General features: G+C 37.6%; 2 protein-coding genes across 17 annotated transcripts in view; both read right to left on the bottom strand.

Annotated features, from left to right (window-relative positions):
* The window catches only part of LOC134815115 (E3 ubiquitin-protein ligase LRSAM1-like), an 81,028-nt gene that overhangs the window by 60,947 nt on the left and 2,713 nt on the right, over positions 1 to 17,368 (bottom strand). The gene's annotated exons all lie outside the window — the stretch shown is intronic.
* LOC134815116 (sodium/potassium/calcium exchanger 1-like) overlaps positions 3,731 to 17,368 on the bottom strand; it is a 31,199-nt gene continuing 17,561 nt past the window's right edge. For 9 of the 16 annotated variants that reach the window (XM_063823594.1, XM_063823599.1, XM_063823603.1 and 6 more), the window contains 4 exons: positions 11,880 to 12,047; positions 8,282 to 8,407; positions 5,512 to 5,648; positions 3,731 to 5,095 (listed from right to left, as the gene is read on the bottom strand). In XM_063823594.1, coding sequence (XP_063679664.1) covers positions 4,852 to 5,095; positions 5,512 to 5,648; positions 8,282 to 8,407; positions 11,880 to 12,047 — 675 coding nt within the window. In that variant the 3' untranslated portion in view covers positions 3,731 to 4,851. Of the gene's footprint in view, positions 5,096 to 5,511; positions 5,649 to 8,281; positions 8,408 to 11,879; positions 12,048 to 15,320; positions 15,381 to 16,205; positions 16,236 to 17,368 lie in introns of all 16 variants that reach the window. The other 7 variants (XM_063823607.1, XM_063823596.1, XM_063823602.1 and 4 more) reach the window with 3 other exon arrangements.

The following is a 17,368-nucleotide window of genomic DNA, read 5'->3' as shown; positions in this document are numbered from 1 at the left end:
GAAGCTTGCAAATATCTCTCTACCTATACCAACACACATATCATCATATGGTCTGACAGTCTCTCATCTATACAAGCTATCTCTGCGCTTTCAACGCGAAGTAGAACTACAAGAGACTGTTACGACTCTCTTAATGCACTCGGATCCAACAACACGCTAGAGATACGATGGATTGCAGCACACATCGGATTGTGGGGGAACGAAAAAGCAAATGAGCTGGCCAAGCTTGGTACAACCAGTGAATCCACTTTGAAGTGTCCAAATCCACAATCCTACATCAAGCGTCAAATCGACAACAAAGTCAACAGACTGAATCAGGAAACTTGGTTAACTGACGGTCCCAGACACACCAAACTGACACTCGGCCACAAGCATGCCAAAATCATCAAAAACCTCAACACTACACTCAGCAAAAACAGACAAGATTACAGAACTGCAGTTCACCTCATCACGGGTCACTGCGGCTTAAACAAACACCTTCACACCATTTGCAAATCAAACACCAGTGCTTGTCCTATGTGCGGCGACGGAGAGGAAACTGTCTCACACTTCCTTGGACAGTGTCCAGCTATTGCCCAAATTAGAGGTCAATATTTCCAGGACTACTACCTCTCTGTCAATGACATATTCGACAACCAACACATCACCACAATTGTCAATTTCGCAAACCGCACCAAACGCTTAATTGTGCCGGAAGAGCTGGATCAGACCGGGGTGACTTAAAGTATTAGCTCATATGCTGTCTCGTCTCGTTTTACTTTTCCAAACCCAGCTGGCATTTAAGCGTATCATTTTGACTCATATATCATCTTACACCATCCTCCACCAATCACTCTGATTTCACCGGCAACCTTCCCCAAGGTTGCCACACCCCAGAGGTAGGCAGAGCATCTCAATGCTATCCTCTCGTGGGCTATCTTGGCCCAGCCTCTCTTAAAAAAAAAAAAAAAAAAAAAAAAAAAAGAAGCATTATTGGATGCGCGGCCCAGTAACGCATCGCGCGCTACAAGGTTACAGGTTAGTTCAACAAAATAAGGGCAGCACTTTTTAAATTTCATCAGCCCTTTAACTTTTTTCTGCAGGATCCAGTTAAACTTATACAAATTGGACATAACCCACTATACTTAATACTACTAGCGAAGTATCAGTAAGCTCGTACGGTGTGATAAGTGATTATAACATATTAAATCCAGTGTATAGTGATTCAGCACGTTCGGACTCAAATATTAATATCAATAGGACAGAAGATGGTGTGACCGGTGAGTAAATTAATAATGATAAAACAGTGACATCCACATTCCACAACATATGAAATTGATTGCTTTTGATTGCAATACATTGTAAATATAACGCGACCCGCGTGTACATCCTGACACAAAATTACCAGGAAAATGTTCAGTGGAGCATATATTATTTCTCACAAGCATGAAGTTACTGAATTCATCAGGTCTTAACAAATTATTAATTCTTTAATTGATAATACTTAATGAGTTATGTTTTTTATAACTGTAAAGTGATTAACAATTAAGCACGCTCGGATTTGATTGACGATGTCAACCCTTCCAGATTGTGGCTCTGCAAAGCGATGCAAGATCAGAATGCTAGTTTGCGCGGCGCGTCGAAGTCCTCCAAGCTCGGATTTACTGGGCGGCGCTTTGACGGATGTTTCTCGTCTAAATTTCTTCGAAGTAGCGCGCGCCGCTTTCTTCTCGATGGCAAGTGCTACGAAGTAGCACGCGCCGGGCCAAATCATTAACAATGGTCAAAGCGGCGCTCAGCCTGTCATTCCGCCGAATCTTTATTATTAGGTAGTGCGCCATTGACAGTGAGCCGCGCGTGCCGACTGTAGGATGGTTTTTTAGCGCTAATTTCGGCCAGCACAATTTTCTTCAAACAAATAGATATTAAGTATCCTTCCCGACCTCCGATTGCAACAAAAATTGGTAAGCTTACTCATAGACTTACAAGGAAAGTGTCCGAAAAGTTTAAAGCATATCCAACCATCAGACATTATGTTACACTTACAGCTAAAAGCAGCGTATTTTGCCCCATTTTGATTACTATATCAACTCCGATATCCACCAAATTTTTCGGACAGGTGTAAAAGCTTTATTGGAAGGTCGTCGCCAATTTTCAGAATGATCTAATTCAAGGAATTGAAGATATATCCAAATAATACGACAAAAATCAACGAATTTGGTCAAATTTGGTCAAATTACGCGACTTTTACAGCTAATTTTGCTCCCAAAGCCGCACACCATCAAATATGGCACCTAGGCGAAACTCACTGATCTTTCTAAAAAAGTATGACAAATTTGGTATTGTGAAAATTCTCACAGTCTCTAGAAAACAATGGTACAAACATTTTTTAAATCCGAGCAAGTTTATTTTTATGGTGCACCCCCTATTATTATTAGTTTATGAACATAATAGCCTGGGGTCCCCTAGGTAAGCTCGCGGATTCAATTCCAAAATCATTGATATTATATACATTGTATCACGTGGTGACCCCCACTGTCGCTTCACTATAGTAGTGTAGAGTTTCTACGATACAGGGGGAGCCGCGCACTAGTGCGCGGCGGGTCATACAACGTATGACATATGACAATATATACACAGACACTCAAATGTTGAGATTTTTCGTTAAGACTTATTTTTGATCGCTGATTCCGAATCACCCTTACTGGGTGGCGCTCAGCTTGTCAATGTCATTCCACGCCGTAGCTTCAATCTGTTTATTTACCTGGGGAGCCCAAGCTATTATATAATATATTTATGTTCATAATCATAATCATTCCGCCGAATAGACAGGCTGAGCACCGCCCAGTAATCTGTTTATGAACAGAAAAAGCCTGAGGGCTGCCGCGCTGAGGTCCCGAGGTAAAATCGCTCCACATGTAACACGATGCATCAGCATGTCCCTTTTTATCGCGCACGCAAAGGGAAATGCACCTTTTGTCAACCCTACATGACACTTGCATATGCTTCCATGAAGAGTTTTCAACGAAGAACTGTTTTGATCGCGTTACATGACCATAATAATAATATAAGGAAGTAGGAATTTCTGATTCTCGATATGGTTACGGTTTGACAAATGCAGAATGCTTTGGTTAGAGACTGGGTCAGGGTCAGCTAGTAGAGTTATGCAAGGTTGTTAAATACGTCAAATTTTCGTGAAAGAATACGACGTATTCGGTTCTAATAAAGAATACGTCGTAATACGCCGGATTACGGTAATTTCTATGGATTGTTAAATACGTCCACGAATACGCCATAATACGCCGTAATACGCTGATTTGTCAAAATTAAACATTACAGCTGCGCGCCACCCTCATCATTGATCATGCATTAAAGGAGTGCAGTTATACATGATAACTTAAATTTGTAATCAAATTTCATGGATAATAAGCTAACATTTTTTGCGAAATTATCAATTACATATTAATACATATTTAATGATTTCGTTTCCTAAAACGATCTCGCAATTAATATTATCAAAGTTTAAGACCATTTTCTAAAGTTCAGTCCCCTCAACATATTTTGTATTTGAATTTTTGGAATAAAGAATACGTCGTAATACGTCAATTTTCGAGGATTAATACGTATTCGTATTCCAATACGTATTCCCTCCTAATACGTATTTAACAACCTTGGAGTTATGATTTTGGATTGTGCGTCAGAACCGTAATATATAGAGCTGGAGTACGTGTTAAACTTAAAGTTAGTCACGTGATAGATAACCATTTGGATTGTCTTCAAGATGAAAACAAGGGAAAATATGTTAATTTATCAACTCAGTTTATACTTAAATCAAAATGATACTCTAATTTTACAGGGTCCTGAATCGACAAATTGTGAATCTTTCATCCATCCTAATCCTATGTATATTGTATAATTTAATCTCGTTCAAACCATGGGAACTTGTTTAGCTGTTAAAGCTATAAGTACAAAATGCCATTTCAGGCGCTATCTCATGCTGGTTAATGTGCCATCTATGACTATTTTACAGAAATATATTAACAATTCTTTAGAGATAAAAAATATTAATATTAGCATCACTGTTTAGCCTTGAATAGAGTAGACACAATTACTTCATGTTTCACAAATTGTTCACAGAAATTTCTTGTTATAAATACACATCCCACTAAACTAAAGTGGTTGGATTAAAAAACGTAAATTACATAACTTGGACAAATTTTTGAATATATCTTGTAAAAGAGACTAGCGTAAAATGACTTTAAGATAATATTATCCATCATAATTTTAAGAAGCAACTGTACAAAATGATTTTTGCTACCAAACGAATATGCGACCACAATAGGTTGAATAGATTGTAATGATTTAAATAAGTAGAAATAGGCTTTTTAACTGTTTCCTCGGAAAAATCAAGGTATCGGCATCACCTTACCTAGAGTATACGTCTCAAAAGCCTGTCTCTCTACTTAATTATCTAACATCAGTTTTAGCCGAAAAAATTTCAACACCAATCATCACGACCAGATCAAATGAACACTCCCCCTTCCTGTTACATGTGCCAATGTAAGGATTTTTATCTTTCCACCAGGTCACATGGTATGACGTACCATTAAATCGAAGCCATGATCATGAAAGTATTAGCGTATTGGTATTTGCTTAGGTATCGTTTCCCATGGATAAGTTTGACATTGTAAGGACCCAACGGACATCTGATTAAAATTGACCTCTCCTTCTCCGAGAAAGGAATGTCTTTCACCAGCAAGCAAATCTTAATTATCAGCCCCCTATAACTTGCTGGATTTCTATTCTTCTATCATACAAGAGATCGGTGTTGTCGACCAAATTTTAACCCAAAGAATTAGGGTTATTTAGGTTTTATTTGTCAAAGATACATGGTATAACGTCTAGTCCCATGGATAATGCTACCGCTAGGTATACGAAATAGGAACAGAACATTGAAAGTCCCAAAACCTTTGTCATCTTCCACTTCGAGATGGCGATGATAATGATGATGGCCATGAGCATAGCGAAGAGCATGAGTACCGAACAGAACATACCGTCCGCGTCGACCTTGATTTCTTTATTACAGGCTATTGCAACAAGCCAAGGTATTGGCAGCCTGCGGAGGGAACAAGTTGAGTAAAAAGGATAAATTTATGTTTAGTTATTTGTGCTGTGGTTAATAAAGCTGGCTAGGTGATTGTCAAGAAATCACTACTACCTGCAGTACTTGTAATATATTTATATGTATGCATTATATACTTTAAAATAAAATCACAGCAATAAGATTCATAGTTAGAAATAATAGTGTCAATTTGTCATTCTGTGATGCTGTATAAAGATATAAAATATAATATTATCCTCTTAATCAGAATCAAGAAATATCACGTTAACTCAACCAAATTATGCAGTATCATACTAATTACACACTATATATTTACTGTACATAACATATAAGTCAAAGAATGCAGGATTTGTTACAATGTAGTTTCAGTCATCAACACACATACAAGTTTTGATATATATAAAACCTACCCAACACAGATATCGAAAAGGTTACTTCCCAGAGAGCTGGAGACAGCCATGTCACCCAGACCCTTACGAGCGACTATGACGCTCGTAATCAAGTCGGGAACAGAGGTTCCGGCAGCGATAAGCGTTAGACCCATTATCTGAAAGATTACAAATGGTCAGACCTATCGGCTTCGTAGTTAGCGAGTCTAAACTCTAAAGGTCTCAAGGTCTGAGAACAGTAAAAAACCGTTCGACTAGGCTGAGAAAAATAAGTTAACGGTAGTTTGACTTTGTGGTGCGATTATAGAAACTTGGTGAGTAACAAACCATCGAGATTGCGGGTAAACAAGGAATTCGTATAGTAATGAAGTGATGTAGATATTCAACGGCTAGATACGATGTACTCCATAGATAATTGTACGATGTACCGCAATATCTACGGTTATCTAATATCTACTAGGAGTTAGGACACTATATAGGTGTATGTATGTATATCATCATGTATATGATCACAGGCCGTAGACTCTATGATTCGAACGTACACAGCTTTACATAATATAATATGTCCCAAAATCGTATCATCTGATTGCTTCAGCCTCGGCTAAAGCTCTAGTACTTTATTTACAAAAGCTAGGAGTTTAGGCGAAACCCGGGAATTCCTACCGATGCACTGAAGCCATGCACAATTCTAGCAATTCAATGCATAAGGAGCATGGGTGATGGGCATCGAATCGTGGGCATTGAAACGTTCATTATTGATCGAAGTTTCAATGCATTTCCAAATGTTGATGAAAGGTGATAGTGACATGTTTAAATTAAAGCACAGCGGGGAGATCATTTATTCATAACTGTCTAATCATCGCACTATTTGGGAAGTGTCGCTAAAAGTTAACGCATGACAACTAAACTGTGCTTTAAGTTTAGGTTGTGGGTTCGCTTTGTTGGAAACAAATATTTTCGTTTCTTTAATTATAGGGTGAAAATTATTAGGAGACAATTTTAAATTATTAGGTGAAAATATTGATAATATGCAACCAACGATGTTTAAAAGTTGTTGTGAGCGTGCACGCCCTATAGTCTGTAGACATTATGATAAATGATATGGTTGGGACCCCGCCCCGCTCCCGCTACGCCCTGCCCGATCCTTCGATCATGATATAATAATCAATAATGGATCAACTAAAACTTCGCTTTCTAGGGCATCAAAAAACTTTATGTCAGTATTTGCCTCAAATTTTTCGATTGATAAAGTTCATAAATTAGCTACTAGGTATGTGTCTAATTTTTGCCTAAAGGAAAATACGCAGAAGAATAATTGATAATTATAATTGAATTATGTCAAGCAATTTAGTAGTAATTGGCTGAAGCGCGCATATCCTTCTGACGTACTAGACTCGCCTCTCTCTGTTATACCAAGCGCCCAACAGCTCGAAATTTTCAACTATTTTGTATTTCGCGCGTTACGTAAAATTAGATATTGTATTATTCTTTTGCGGCATTCAGCGTTTCTTTCTACTAGAGGGTCAAAATATGTCAAAAGATTCTTATTTCGACAATAAATGTCATCGAACGAATTTTAAAAGCTGCGAAATTTTAAAGGCAAGGCCGAACAGCAGTGCATGCATCCGACCGGAACGTGTTTTTGCGGGCATATGGCGCCTTCCTTGCGAAGTAGAGTTGTCACTGTAGATTCATTCTGTTATATTGCGAAAAATAAAGATTCGTAAACCCAACAATGGACTATCAAATACCTTCGGAACTGGAGACGAAAAATTTGAGCCGAACCTACCTTTTGTCGTAATATGTTGATATTATCAACATTAGCCCAGTTTCAAACCAAAATATCCCCATCTCCTAACCCTAACCATTTACCTGACTGATATATCAGCTTTTGTTCAGACGTAATAATGAATCGGGCAGCTTGGTGAAAATGCCTGAGATCATTTGACAATGATAATACGTGATACGAAATTGTCAATGAATTGTGACAAAAATTTCCATATCGGGGTCCCGATATAGTCGATCATGGAATTTATTTTAATGATGATGTTTTCTCAAAGAGAGTAAGATCCGCCAGATGGTCTTTATCTCATCAAAAAATATTGATCCTGGCCAAAGTTATGGTTCTTTAAAAAGGTCAGCGGGTATTCGTAATTCTATTGCAAGCTTGAATTTCAACCGCAATTTCCCAAAAAGGGCAATTTTTCTCCTCCCAAATTTGTGATAGGATCGTCCTGAAACTTGGCAGGCAGAAGAATTTTAGTCCAGCCAGAATTTTGATTAATTTAAAAACTTAAAAATGAAAATGCTGTCAATGTATTTTATCGACTGTGACAGAAAGTCACAGAAAGTCACAGAAAGTTTAAAAAATAAAATCTGGTACTAGATCTTACTCTACACACTACTGCCTGAAAATGTTCTCAAAATAAAAATAATTGTATGTTCCTGAAAAGTGCATGTTAGGATGGAAAAAATAATCAGGGAACTTGATTTGCGAACCTAACCATAGAAATATTACAATGAGTCGGAGTGTTCCAAGGATATTGATGTATACACTATACATACATTGTAATAACTATAGAATGTTCTGTACTCTCTGCACTATATAAGGTCACAAGAATTGTGACGTCACGATCGCATCTGTTTTCTTTTGTTTCAAATCTAAGTTTCATGAGACTAATCTAATTTAGACCTTCGAAGGTAATGACTTGAACTTGACTTGTGTGTTCACTGTGTAAAGAACACACACAAAAAGTAAGAGTTTAACAAACTATTTGAAGTGTAGACAAACCTCTGGTTTCTCTCCCAAGCCCAGAGTTCGGCCGAGTGTCTCAGTCCACCAAACCATGAGGTAGGAGAATACTGCGATCCACAGGATGGACATGATGAAGGTCACTGGGAAGAACATCTTCCATTTCTGAAACATCAGGTTATTAGCTTGCCAAATAATACCTGGTTTAGATTATAGCTGTGTTGAAAGCATTAAAAGGGTTTACTTTCAACACTTCTATGATAATGTTGATTCCTACATTAGAATTTACTGCTTACAAATTGAGAAGCAGAATATTGAGGATACGTTCATTTTGGCAGTACTAAAATCTAACATTAGTTGACAAGAAAAGTTTTACCGTCAATTTTTGCACTATTTGTCGAATGTCGATAGGCCTAGGCGGTTCGCGAAATTTCAAAAACGAATTAAATCTTGGGTGAGAAATTCCTGCTCACGGAATGTAGAAATAAAATTCACACCTAATTCGATGAAATTATACAGAGAGGAGATACTAAAGAAAAGTATTTATCACCAATAACATGTCTTTCATATCCTAGCGCTGATTTACACAATTTTGACAGACAATACACATGATAAGAATAGGAGAGAAGTCAGGAATCCTATTTCCTGTGTCATAACACAATCAAACACACACATACATTCTCACACGCTTATTGTTTCGCTGCCGATCTGGAGCACTATGTACCTACACGATATATTAGAATGAAGTATCTAGGAACAATGTTCTGTTGAAGAGTGAAGACATTTTATCTGTTTTGCTATTACTATATCTACTGTAACTGTGGTTAGTTTTAAACTAATTACAGCACTACAAATCTATTACATTTATCAAGAATGTAACAGAGGGTTTAAGCATAATATTTATTTAGAGGTGTCCTAATCCCCTCCATCCTGAACTGGAGTTTAACTTTTTCAATGTGAAAGCCTATACTATTCACCAGTGGTTATGAGTACACATTACACACACGGAGGCTTCGCTTAGCGGTGTGGAAATAGAATTTTCAATTTAACGTCAAAATTGTCTTATCTTGACTCACTTTAATTTATTTATAGTTTAGGAAGGCATATTAAGTTCATGGTTGCAATCACTAACTGTCAACTGTTAGAACGAAAGATGAATACCAGACCGAATAATGGTAATTATCCTTATAAATTTCACAGGATAACATTACACGAGAGCCGGCATCATACATCGATTGCGAGGGGAATCTAATATAATATTAATCTCTGACTCCATCTTCTACCAAAAAAGCAATCCCGTAGTTCCTGAATCCCAATTGTCTCCAGCCAGACAGCCATCAAGCAAGCTGTCACCTTGATACCCTGAGCGCTGACAGCCCCGTCATGCATTTTACTTATAACTCGTAATTATACCCACACCGGTCTTGGTGGTTAACTTTCGATCGATTTCCTTCAAAAACTGTCAGACATTTTCATCATATAATATCAGTAATCTTACAGCTCAGGTAAAAGATATTAGAGAGTCGCTAGAGCTCGTGATATTAGGTCAGTGGCTAAATGATCTCCATATTATTATAAAGTTGTTTAACCACTGCTGAGAGAAAACTCAGATTAATTTGATTATTTTGGTGGCGTCTTCTTGATGCGGGACATATTATTGGCAAGAATGTGGACTCAGTGAACTATCTGGTGGTTTTTCTAATCAAATTTGCTTTCCTTCAAGATTTTTGGCTTAAGAAAGTCAAGACAAAGGTTTCTCTTGGCCTCGCCCGACTGATGTCTAAAACAAATTGACACTAAACATTATAATAATCATTATTTTATTTAGCCCATGTGCAGTGTACGTTTTGGTTTTTAACCAATAGCCAAGCTTGATGAAATCTTTTCTTTCTCTTATGTCAAGGTTGAACTTAGGATCAACTACTGTACATTGCGGTTTTTACAAAAATATTTATTAAAGGTCAACATGTATCTATAAGCTGATATAATAATTGTTATAATAATAATAATTGTTATCTTTATCTTTGCTAGTTAATTAGGATTTTGGTTACCGAGCCCTCCTGATAACATGGCTACCACATCATCTTTATGCAGCTAGAGTTTATTTCAGATTATAATGCAATGGATAATCCTATCTAACCAGTTACATATGTTGTCCCTGCTCTTAAAGAAAAATTGGTGTTTCGGATGAAAGGGTTTCTGATAAAGTTAAACCCTGGAATTTTTAACAAAATGTTGATAGCATCGCAGCACATGACTTGCAAAGCAGAAAGTTGTTTAATGACAAATTTGGTTTTTTTGGGAAACCCTTGCCATGCGATGTCTGGTATAAGGTCACTGCAATGTTTTTTAGGTTTTTAGACCAAATAAATAGCTGGTAGCTTCATAACACTAACGAATACTACAAGAAGCTTTAAATTATCTGGTCTAAGAGAAATGCTTTAAGTCTAACCCACTCCGTTTACCATTTAGTTTACCGATAAAGGTTATATAAGTGTTTCACCAACTTGTTGACATGTATTTTTAGCAGTTTAAAAAAAGTCTGGCTCACGACACCAGGGTTGTGAAGATAGCAAGTTATTTAAAATTATTAAGGAGAGCTTTCTCTCTCTCTCTCTCTCTCTCTCTCTCTCTCTCTCTCTCTCTCTCTCTCTCTCTCCCTCTCTCTCTCTCTCTCTCTCTCTCTCTCTCTCTCTCTCTCTCTCTCTCTCTCTCTCTCTCTCTCTCTCTCTCTCTCTCTCTCTCTCTCTCTCTCTCTCTCTCTCTCTCTCTCTCTCTCTCTCTCTCTCTCTCTCTCTCTCTCTCTCTCTCTCTCTCTCTCTCTCTCTCTCTCTCTCTCTCTCTCTCTCTCTCTCTCTCTCTCTCTCTCTCTCTCTCTCTCTCTCTCTCTCTCTCTCTCTCTCTCTCTCTTTCTCTCTCTGTCTAGGAAAGCTAGTCACATACGAATTTAAAAATTATCTTATTTTTCCGATTCATTTTATTCCGTTCCCCAAATTTCTATTTCCTTTTAATCGGCCGCCTGCCAAAAGCTGGGATGTGCAGAGAGTCAAATGTCATATCTCTGGGGTACATCAAGATTCAAGATTGTACAGTGTACACAGTCAAGAATCGTCATACTCCGATCGGGCTAGATACCAACAAATATTCTTAATGCGACATTTACAGTGAGTTATATGGCTGTTTAGTGTGGCTAAAAATTGACACAAAACTTAATTAGGCGATCGCGAGTCTCATTTCTTTCACGCTACACGTATCTATTTTAGTATATCATGGTCATGATGTCATGGGTTGACAAAATTAACTTTACGTTCAAGCAAGATCTTAATGTGCTGTCACCGTGTGAGTTGTGGCATGTGAATTGAAAAAATATCACCATTCGAAATTTAGTTAAATTTGGGAATCGAAATGACACAATCCAAGAATAAAATTCATTCGACTTGCCATAAGTAACGTGATATTTTCATGCGATTCAATTTGGTAAATTTTCGATGATCCCCTGGTTATGTTTATAATATATTGTGCACCCAAATTTGTATCTTATGAATTTTCCGCCGTATCTTATATATTAGTACGTACCACCAAAAAACAGTTTTGTTTTAAAAAAATTTACATGCAAACGTAGAGTATTGATACTTACAGCTCTCCTAACATCTGGAGTTGAAAATGCCAGTGGGAAAAGGATTGGAGCAAGAACGATGTAAAAGAGTCTGGCACGACACGAGTCTGGCCAAGACAGATCTAAGGGCTCTTCCTTTTCTTCTTCTTCACTTTCTGCATCATCTTCTGCCTTTTCTTCCGCTTCTTCCTGAACAAAATAAGTGTTGATTTATTAGCGTCTATTTTTATTTTTTAACATTTTCTTTCGAGGTTTCACCGGCCAGATACACACTCGAAGAACACATCATTTGGGCCATGCTTCACACATATTCAACACAGCTGAGCGACTAATTTTGAGTGAGAACGCTTATAGTTAGTTATCAACAGTTCTTCTCATGATGATAAAATACATGGAGAGAAATAAAGCTTAAAACAAAATACTATGTAACGGTCAATTATATCTAATAATTGGTCTAATTTTTCTGGATCTACAGCTCTGAATTTAGAGTCAGTATTTATATTAGTTGGCATGATAACACGATCAGCAGTATAAACTTGATTATCTGACAGTGCAGACCACCGCCTTCGGGCGCTAAGCTTGAGATCTTGTCATCGCTAAGTCGGTGGCTCTGAAAATCCAATCCAATAACTGCATCGTCAGATATCAAGAAGACCGCGATAACGTTTAACCGACCATGATTACTCTGATCGAAAACATATTATGCATTTCATGGGTGTGCAATGATTTGGAGATGACCAAACCACCGCTCACCGGAGACTTGTCACAATGTATGATCTTGGTACATAGATAAGCAATCTGCTACCATGTGTCCACTGTCCAAGTATAGTATCAGTACCTCCGGTCCCCTATAATCAGAATCATATAAATCGATGCGGATCAGGTCCTCTAGAATGATATTGATTAGAAGAGTCAAAGGCATGTTGAACTGTATGGGGGGCGTGATGATTTGATTGCTATGTACGCGAACGTCCTGTACTGACCTGTGCATGTAACTACGTCTAGCTTTGAATTTCTAGCATACTTTCTTATCATTGCCAGTATCTTATTTCACCAACTTAAAGAGCTGTTGTATGATCTTTTCAGAATGTTTTCGTTTAACAACTCATACACTCTTTTAGATGACAGATTTCGGAGGCATACGGCTAAATCGAGAGTCGTCCTCAATCGTTCTGGGGTCCAAAACGAACACCTCAGAAATTATGACTTATACAAGAATAGAGGTCCTTAGTATGGGACTTTTCACCATGCTTTGTGTGGTAGGCCTCATCATGAACATCCTAGTGATCAATACCTTTATGAGGTTCAAACTCTACAACTCGCCCAGTAACCTTCAGCTCTTCTCGCTGGCAATAGACGACTGTGGTACGGCTCTGCTGGTGGAACCGTTGGTTGTTATCTCCTACTTGAAACCTCAGCTCTTTCTGCAGAACCCGTGGCTATGTCGATTCTTCTCATCCGCCCTCCATCTCTTTCCGTGGGGCTCAACAATTAGCATCCTTATCCTCAGTACGACACGCGTGCTGATTGTCATGTACCCACGGATGTACCGTTCGTACATTACCTGCAAGCACATCTACATCGCCTTGAGTGCTAAGTACATTTTCTTGGTGTCCTTCGTAGGGATTTCCAATTTCTTCTGGGACGCCAGATTCAGCTTGCTTTACAAGCAATGCTTCGTTAGCTACGTCATCGGAGGTACAAGGGGGTTCGTAACAGAAGATCTTGGAGACAAAATGACGTTACCCATACTCCATATTATTGGAGGATTCGTTATATTTGTTATCAATGCCATGGTTGTCGTGGAGCTGATAAAAATCAAGATCACAGGTTTGGTAAAAGAAAGACGACGATATGTCAACAATGCTGGGTATGAACTGATCCTGTTGGTAACGGTCTACATGATCACCACAGTATCTATTCCAGCGGTATTTCTTACTAACACTCTAGGCGTTCAGCTGACCGCTGATAAAGTCGCCATGATATCCTGCATGGCAAAGCTGCTGTTCTACCTTCAACCAATAATCAACCCAATCATCTATATCGTCCGCAGGCCAGAGTATCGACTCAATCAGAAGAAAACTCAATATCCCCGGTACCGGTACCGCCACCGTCAGAGTAGGGGAAAGTTTTACAGGACTGCCAGGGCTTTCATCAACTCAAAAAGGTTTACGGACCAGATACTCATACAGATGGCAAAAAAGGAGACACTAAATGCAAAGGGACCTTGTAAGGACGTAGATATAATATGATAAAATTGTGGTGGAACCCTCTAGTCAGATCCTATGAAATGATCAGGATAGGAAATTTCCGATACGATCATTCAGTATAGAACGACTACGAGCTGATTTAATGTAATATGTTATATATGCTGATAATTGCAATTGGTTTCCCGTCGATCATTCCGAGTTAAGAGTATTATATGCGACATAAATATTAAATGCTTTCTAATGTTTCAATAAAAATGTTAAAATACAAAAACCCGGTAAGAATTTATATGTTAATGTCTAGTGTAAATATTATTTATGAGTATGAAATTGAGAATGCTGCACTTTTATGGCTACATTCGGTTGCAACAAGCAGCGATTTATAATCTTGTAAATGTTTAGTATTCGCTATTATTTAAAGCTCTATTATCTGGTCTTGAATTTAGTTATTTGTTTTGTTTAAGCTAATAAAAATATACAGGTATTTCAATTTGACCACCAAATTTGCAAGTTCTTCATCTGCAACGTCAAAGCATCTTTATAGAGTTCACAAGGGACCGATATAGATAATCCTATATGTTGCGAAATATTCAAAGCAGCCGCAAAACCGAATGCATCTTGTTATTCAGCCAGCGTGAGTATGGTGGGATTTGTCGCGCTATTTATAGGATGTTTGTTACAGAACTATGGAACATTAAGTATGAACATTTGTGTTGAATGTTATATGCCTTTACAAATCCATAATGATAACAGGAAGCCCATAATTAAATAATTGAATACAGTGTCGGCTTGAACAAAGACATGTAACACTCAACAGTCAAGGTTTTCCGAACTGGAGATTCCTTAGGCCGGAAAAGGCACGAAAATATCTTGTGCAAGTTTTCGCTTGACTACACCAGCTACAAGATTATTGTTTGGCCCATCATTTTACTATGATCTGATATAATACTCTTTTAGATGAAAAACAAATCAGATATACCAAAATTTGCCTCTTTATTTCCATGCAAACCACACTTAACGGGTAAAGTAATTACGAGATTTATTTAAGACACACTGCAAACACATTTTACGTTGACGATCAACAAAAAATAAGGCCAGCCTTTATTAGTAAAATCTTAATTTTTTCAATGGAATCAGGCATGTATAACATGCTATTATTAGAGTTCTGTTATAATGCTGATATAAGGTTCCTACACACGGTAAATTGCACATGAAGGCCGAGTAGTAAAACAAGGACATTCAGCGAGCATAATACCTGTATGGACTTGCATGGTTTTATCAAGACAACGCTACAGGCTATCTTGTTAGAGTCCTCCTGTGAGGAAGGTAGAGTACACTACTGACACTTCCAAGCAAATACCAAAACACTACATATATAATTTTAAAACTGATTGTATTTCAACAAAGTTTAAGAGAGCAGATCTTGTTGAACAGCTATCCTTGGTATAAGTTATTTAATGATGTCATCAAAAATAGCTGATTATGTGTCGGGGATCAGCATGACCCCAGCAATAGTTTCTGTCATTTCAACCTGGCCTATAAAGAAATGTCAACTTTCGTGATATTTTATGTTGCATCATTCCGACCGTTTCTCTTCTTCCTGTTAATTTGTTGCGCCAATATAATTGCAAAGCAATATATCAACAGCCAGTCATGAAAAAAACAGTTAAATTTGAATTTGGGAGACATTCTGCAACCATCCATGTCAACCAAATTTGAACAATCATGAACACTTTGAGTGATTCTCTGTGAGGGTGCATCTTGGGAATCGACATATTTTGACAAATCAAAGAGAAAAAAAACGCAAAATTAACCTCTATCCATCAAACAACGTTGATCTTAGTGCGTTAGTCAGGCGAGTCAGATGCTGATGATGAGCAACAGATATGGGAAACCTCCCGGCCGCTTTTTGATCAGCGAAAATAAAACATAATAACGTTTAAAAAGTGAGTTTTCCCGAAGAAAATACGAATAAGAGCGATTTATACGTCATCAACCCTGTAAATCCAACCCGATAGAATACATAGACCCAATCGTGATCATATAGAATTAGATCAAATACCCCAGAATCCATTAACTCACTAAGTACATAAATCAACCGATTAATCAAATATCAATGACAGTAGACATTTCCACTTACATTTTTACAGAGATCGTCATTACTCTCCCTCTAAATGATTAATGATATCAATAACTTCATTAGAATCAATTAAATAAATCATGGCTGATCAATGATCATTTCATTTCATGATCAAAATGACTTTTAGAGGAACCATTTGAAATTATTAATCTTCGGGGTGGCCTGGATTCTAGATCAATCCTTTATTGACGTGAAAAGTGACACACTCTTTTGTTGATCTATAAAGTGCCGAGTGATCTGCCAATTCATAATCCTGGAAGATAGCCGATGACACAGAAGTTTCGTAGATCAATAACTATTCGAGATCTTTAAAAGTAATATCAAATTAGTGGGCGAACTTTTTAGGTTGCTTCTGTAGAACCTAAGAATCACGTGGGTTGCGAGTTGCGGACAATTTACCGTACGTATGCTTTCTTAAATCATCATAATAGCGGATATTTTGACATGGCATAATATGAGAATGATAATGTTTACAATTTATATGTAAGAATGATAATTGAAGAGCGAACTGCTAAAAAAATAATTGGATTCAAGCTACCAAAATATGATAAATCGATATATGGTCGTTGAATCTTTTGGAGCTTCAGTTTACAGGTTAGAGGACTTAACCATGCCAGCCAACGTGTACATGCGATTTGCGTCATACTAAAATCTATTTGAGGCTAATTGCTGGTTTTCCACTCTATTTGTCAGGGATTATGACGTTTAGTGTGTAGCTAAGCCAGGAATTGTGACAAAGTTAAACACAGCCGCTAACAACATCTTTAAACGTAAAGAGGTTCCACAAAGCCATACATGGGAATTGGGAACAAACACATGGGATGAATCTACACTGTCGTGCGGAAGGAAAGCATAAAATGACAAATGAACGTCATGTTGATGTAGGATCCGTACAATAATCATATTAAGAACCTTGGATTTAGAATGTACACTCTTACAGTCTTACACTGTAATAGATTATAGCTTCCTAAAGCTGCCTTGAGAGTTTTAATTGCTTTGTAAAAAAGGCCGAAGAACTATCGTAGAAACGTGATGACGGTATATGTTAGCGAAGAAACATTTTAGCACTTACTGCACTGTTAGTTATAGGGCGTCTGGTTTTATATTTTACAGTGTTATTTTCCGAGTTTTGTAGGACAACCCGAAAGCATAGACTTATAGAC

The sequence above is a fragment of the Bolinopsis microptera genome, chromosome 5 (assembly GCF_026151205.1).
Source record: "Bolinopsis microptera isolate Bmic1 chromosome 5, MBARI_Bmic_1.0, whole genome shotgun sequence".
Lineage (NCBI taxonomy): Eukaryota > Metazoa > Ctenophora > Tentaculata > Lobata > Bolinopsidae > Bolinopsis > Bolinopsis microptera.
The sequence above is the reverse complement of the archived record's forward strand: the minus strand, read 5'-3'. Positions and strand labels throughout refer to the sequence as shown.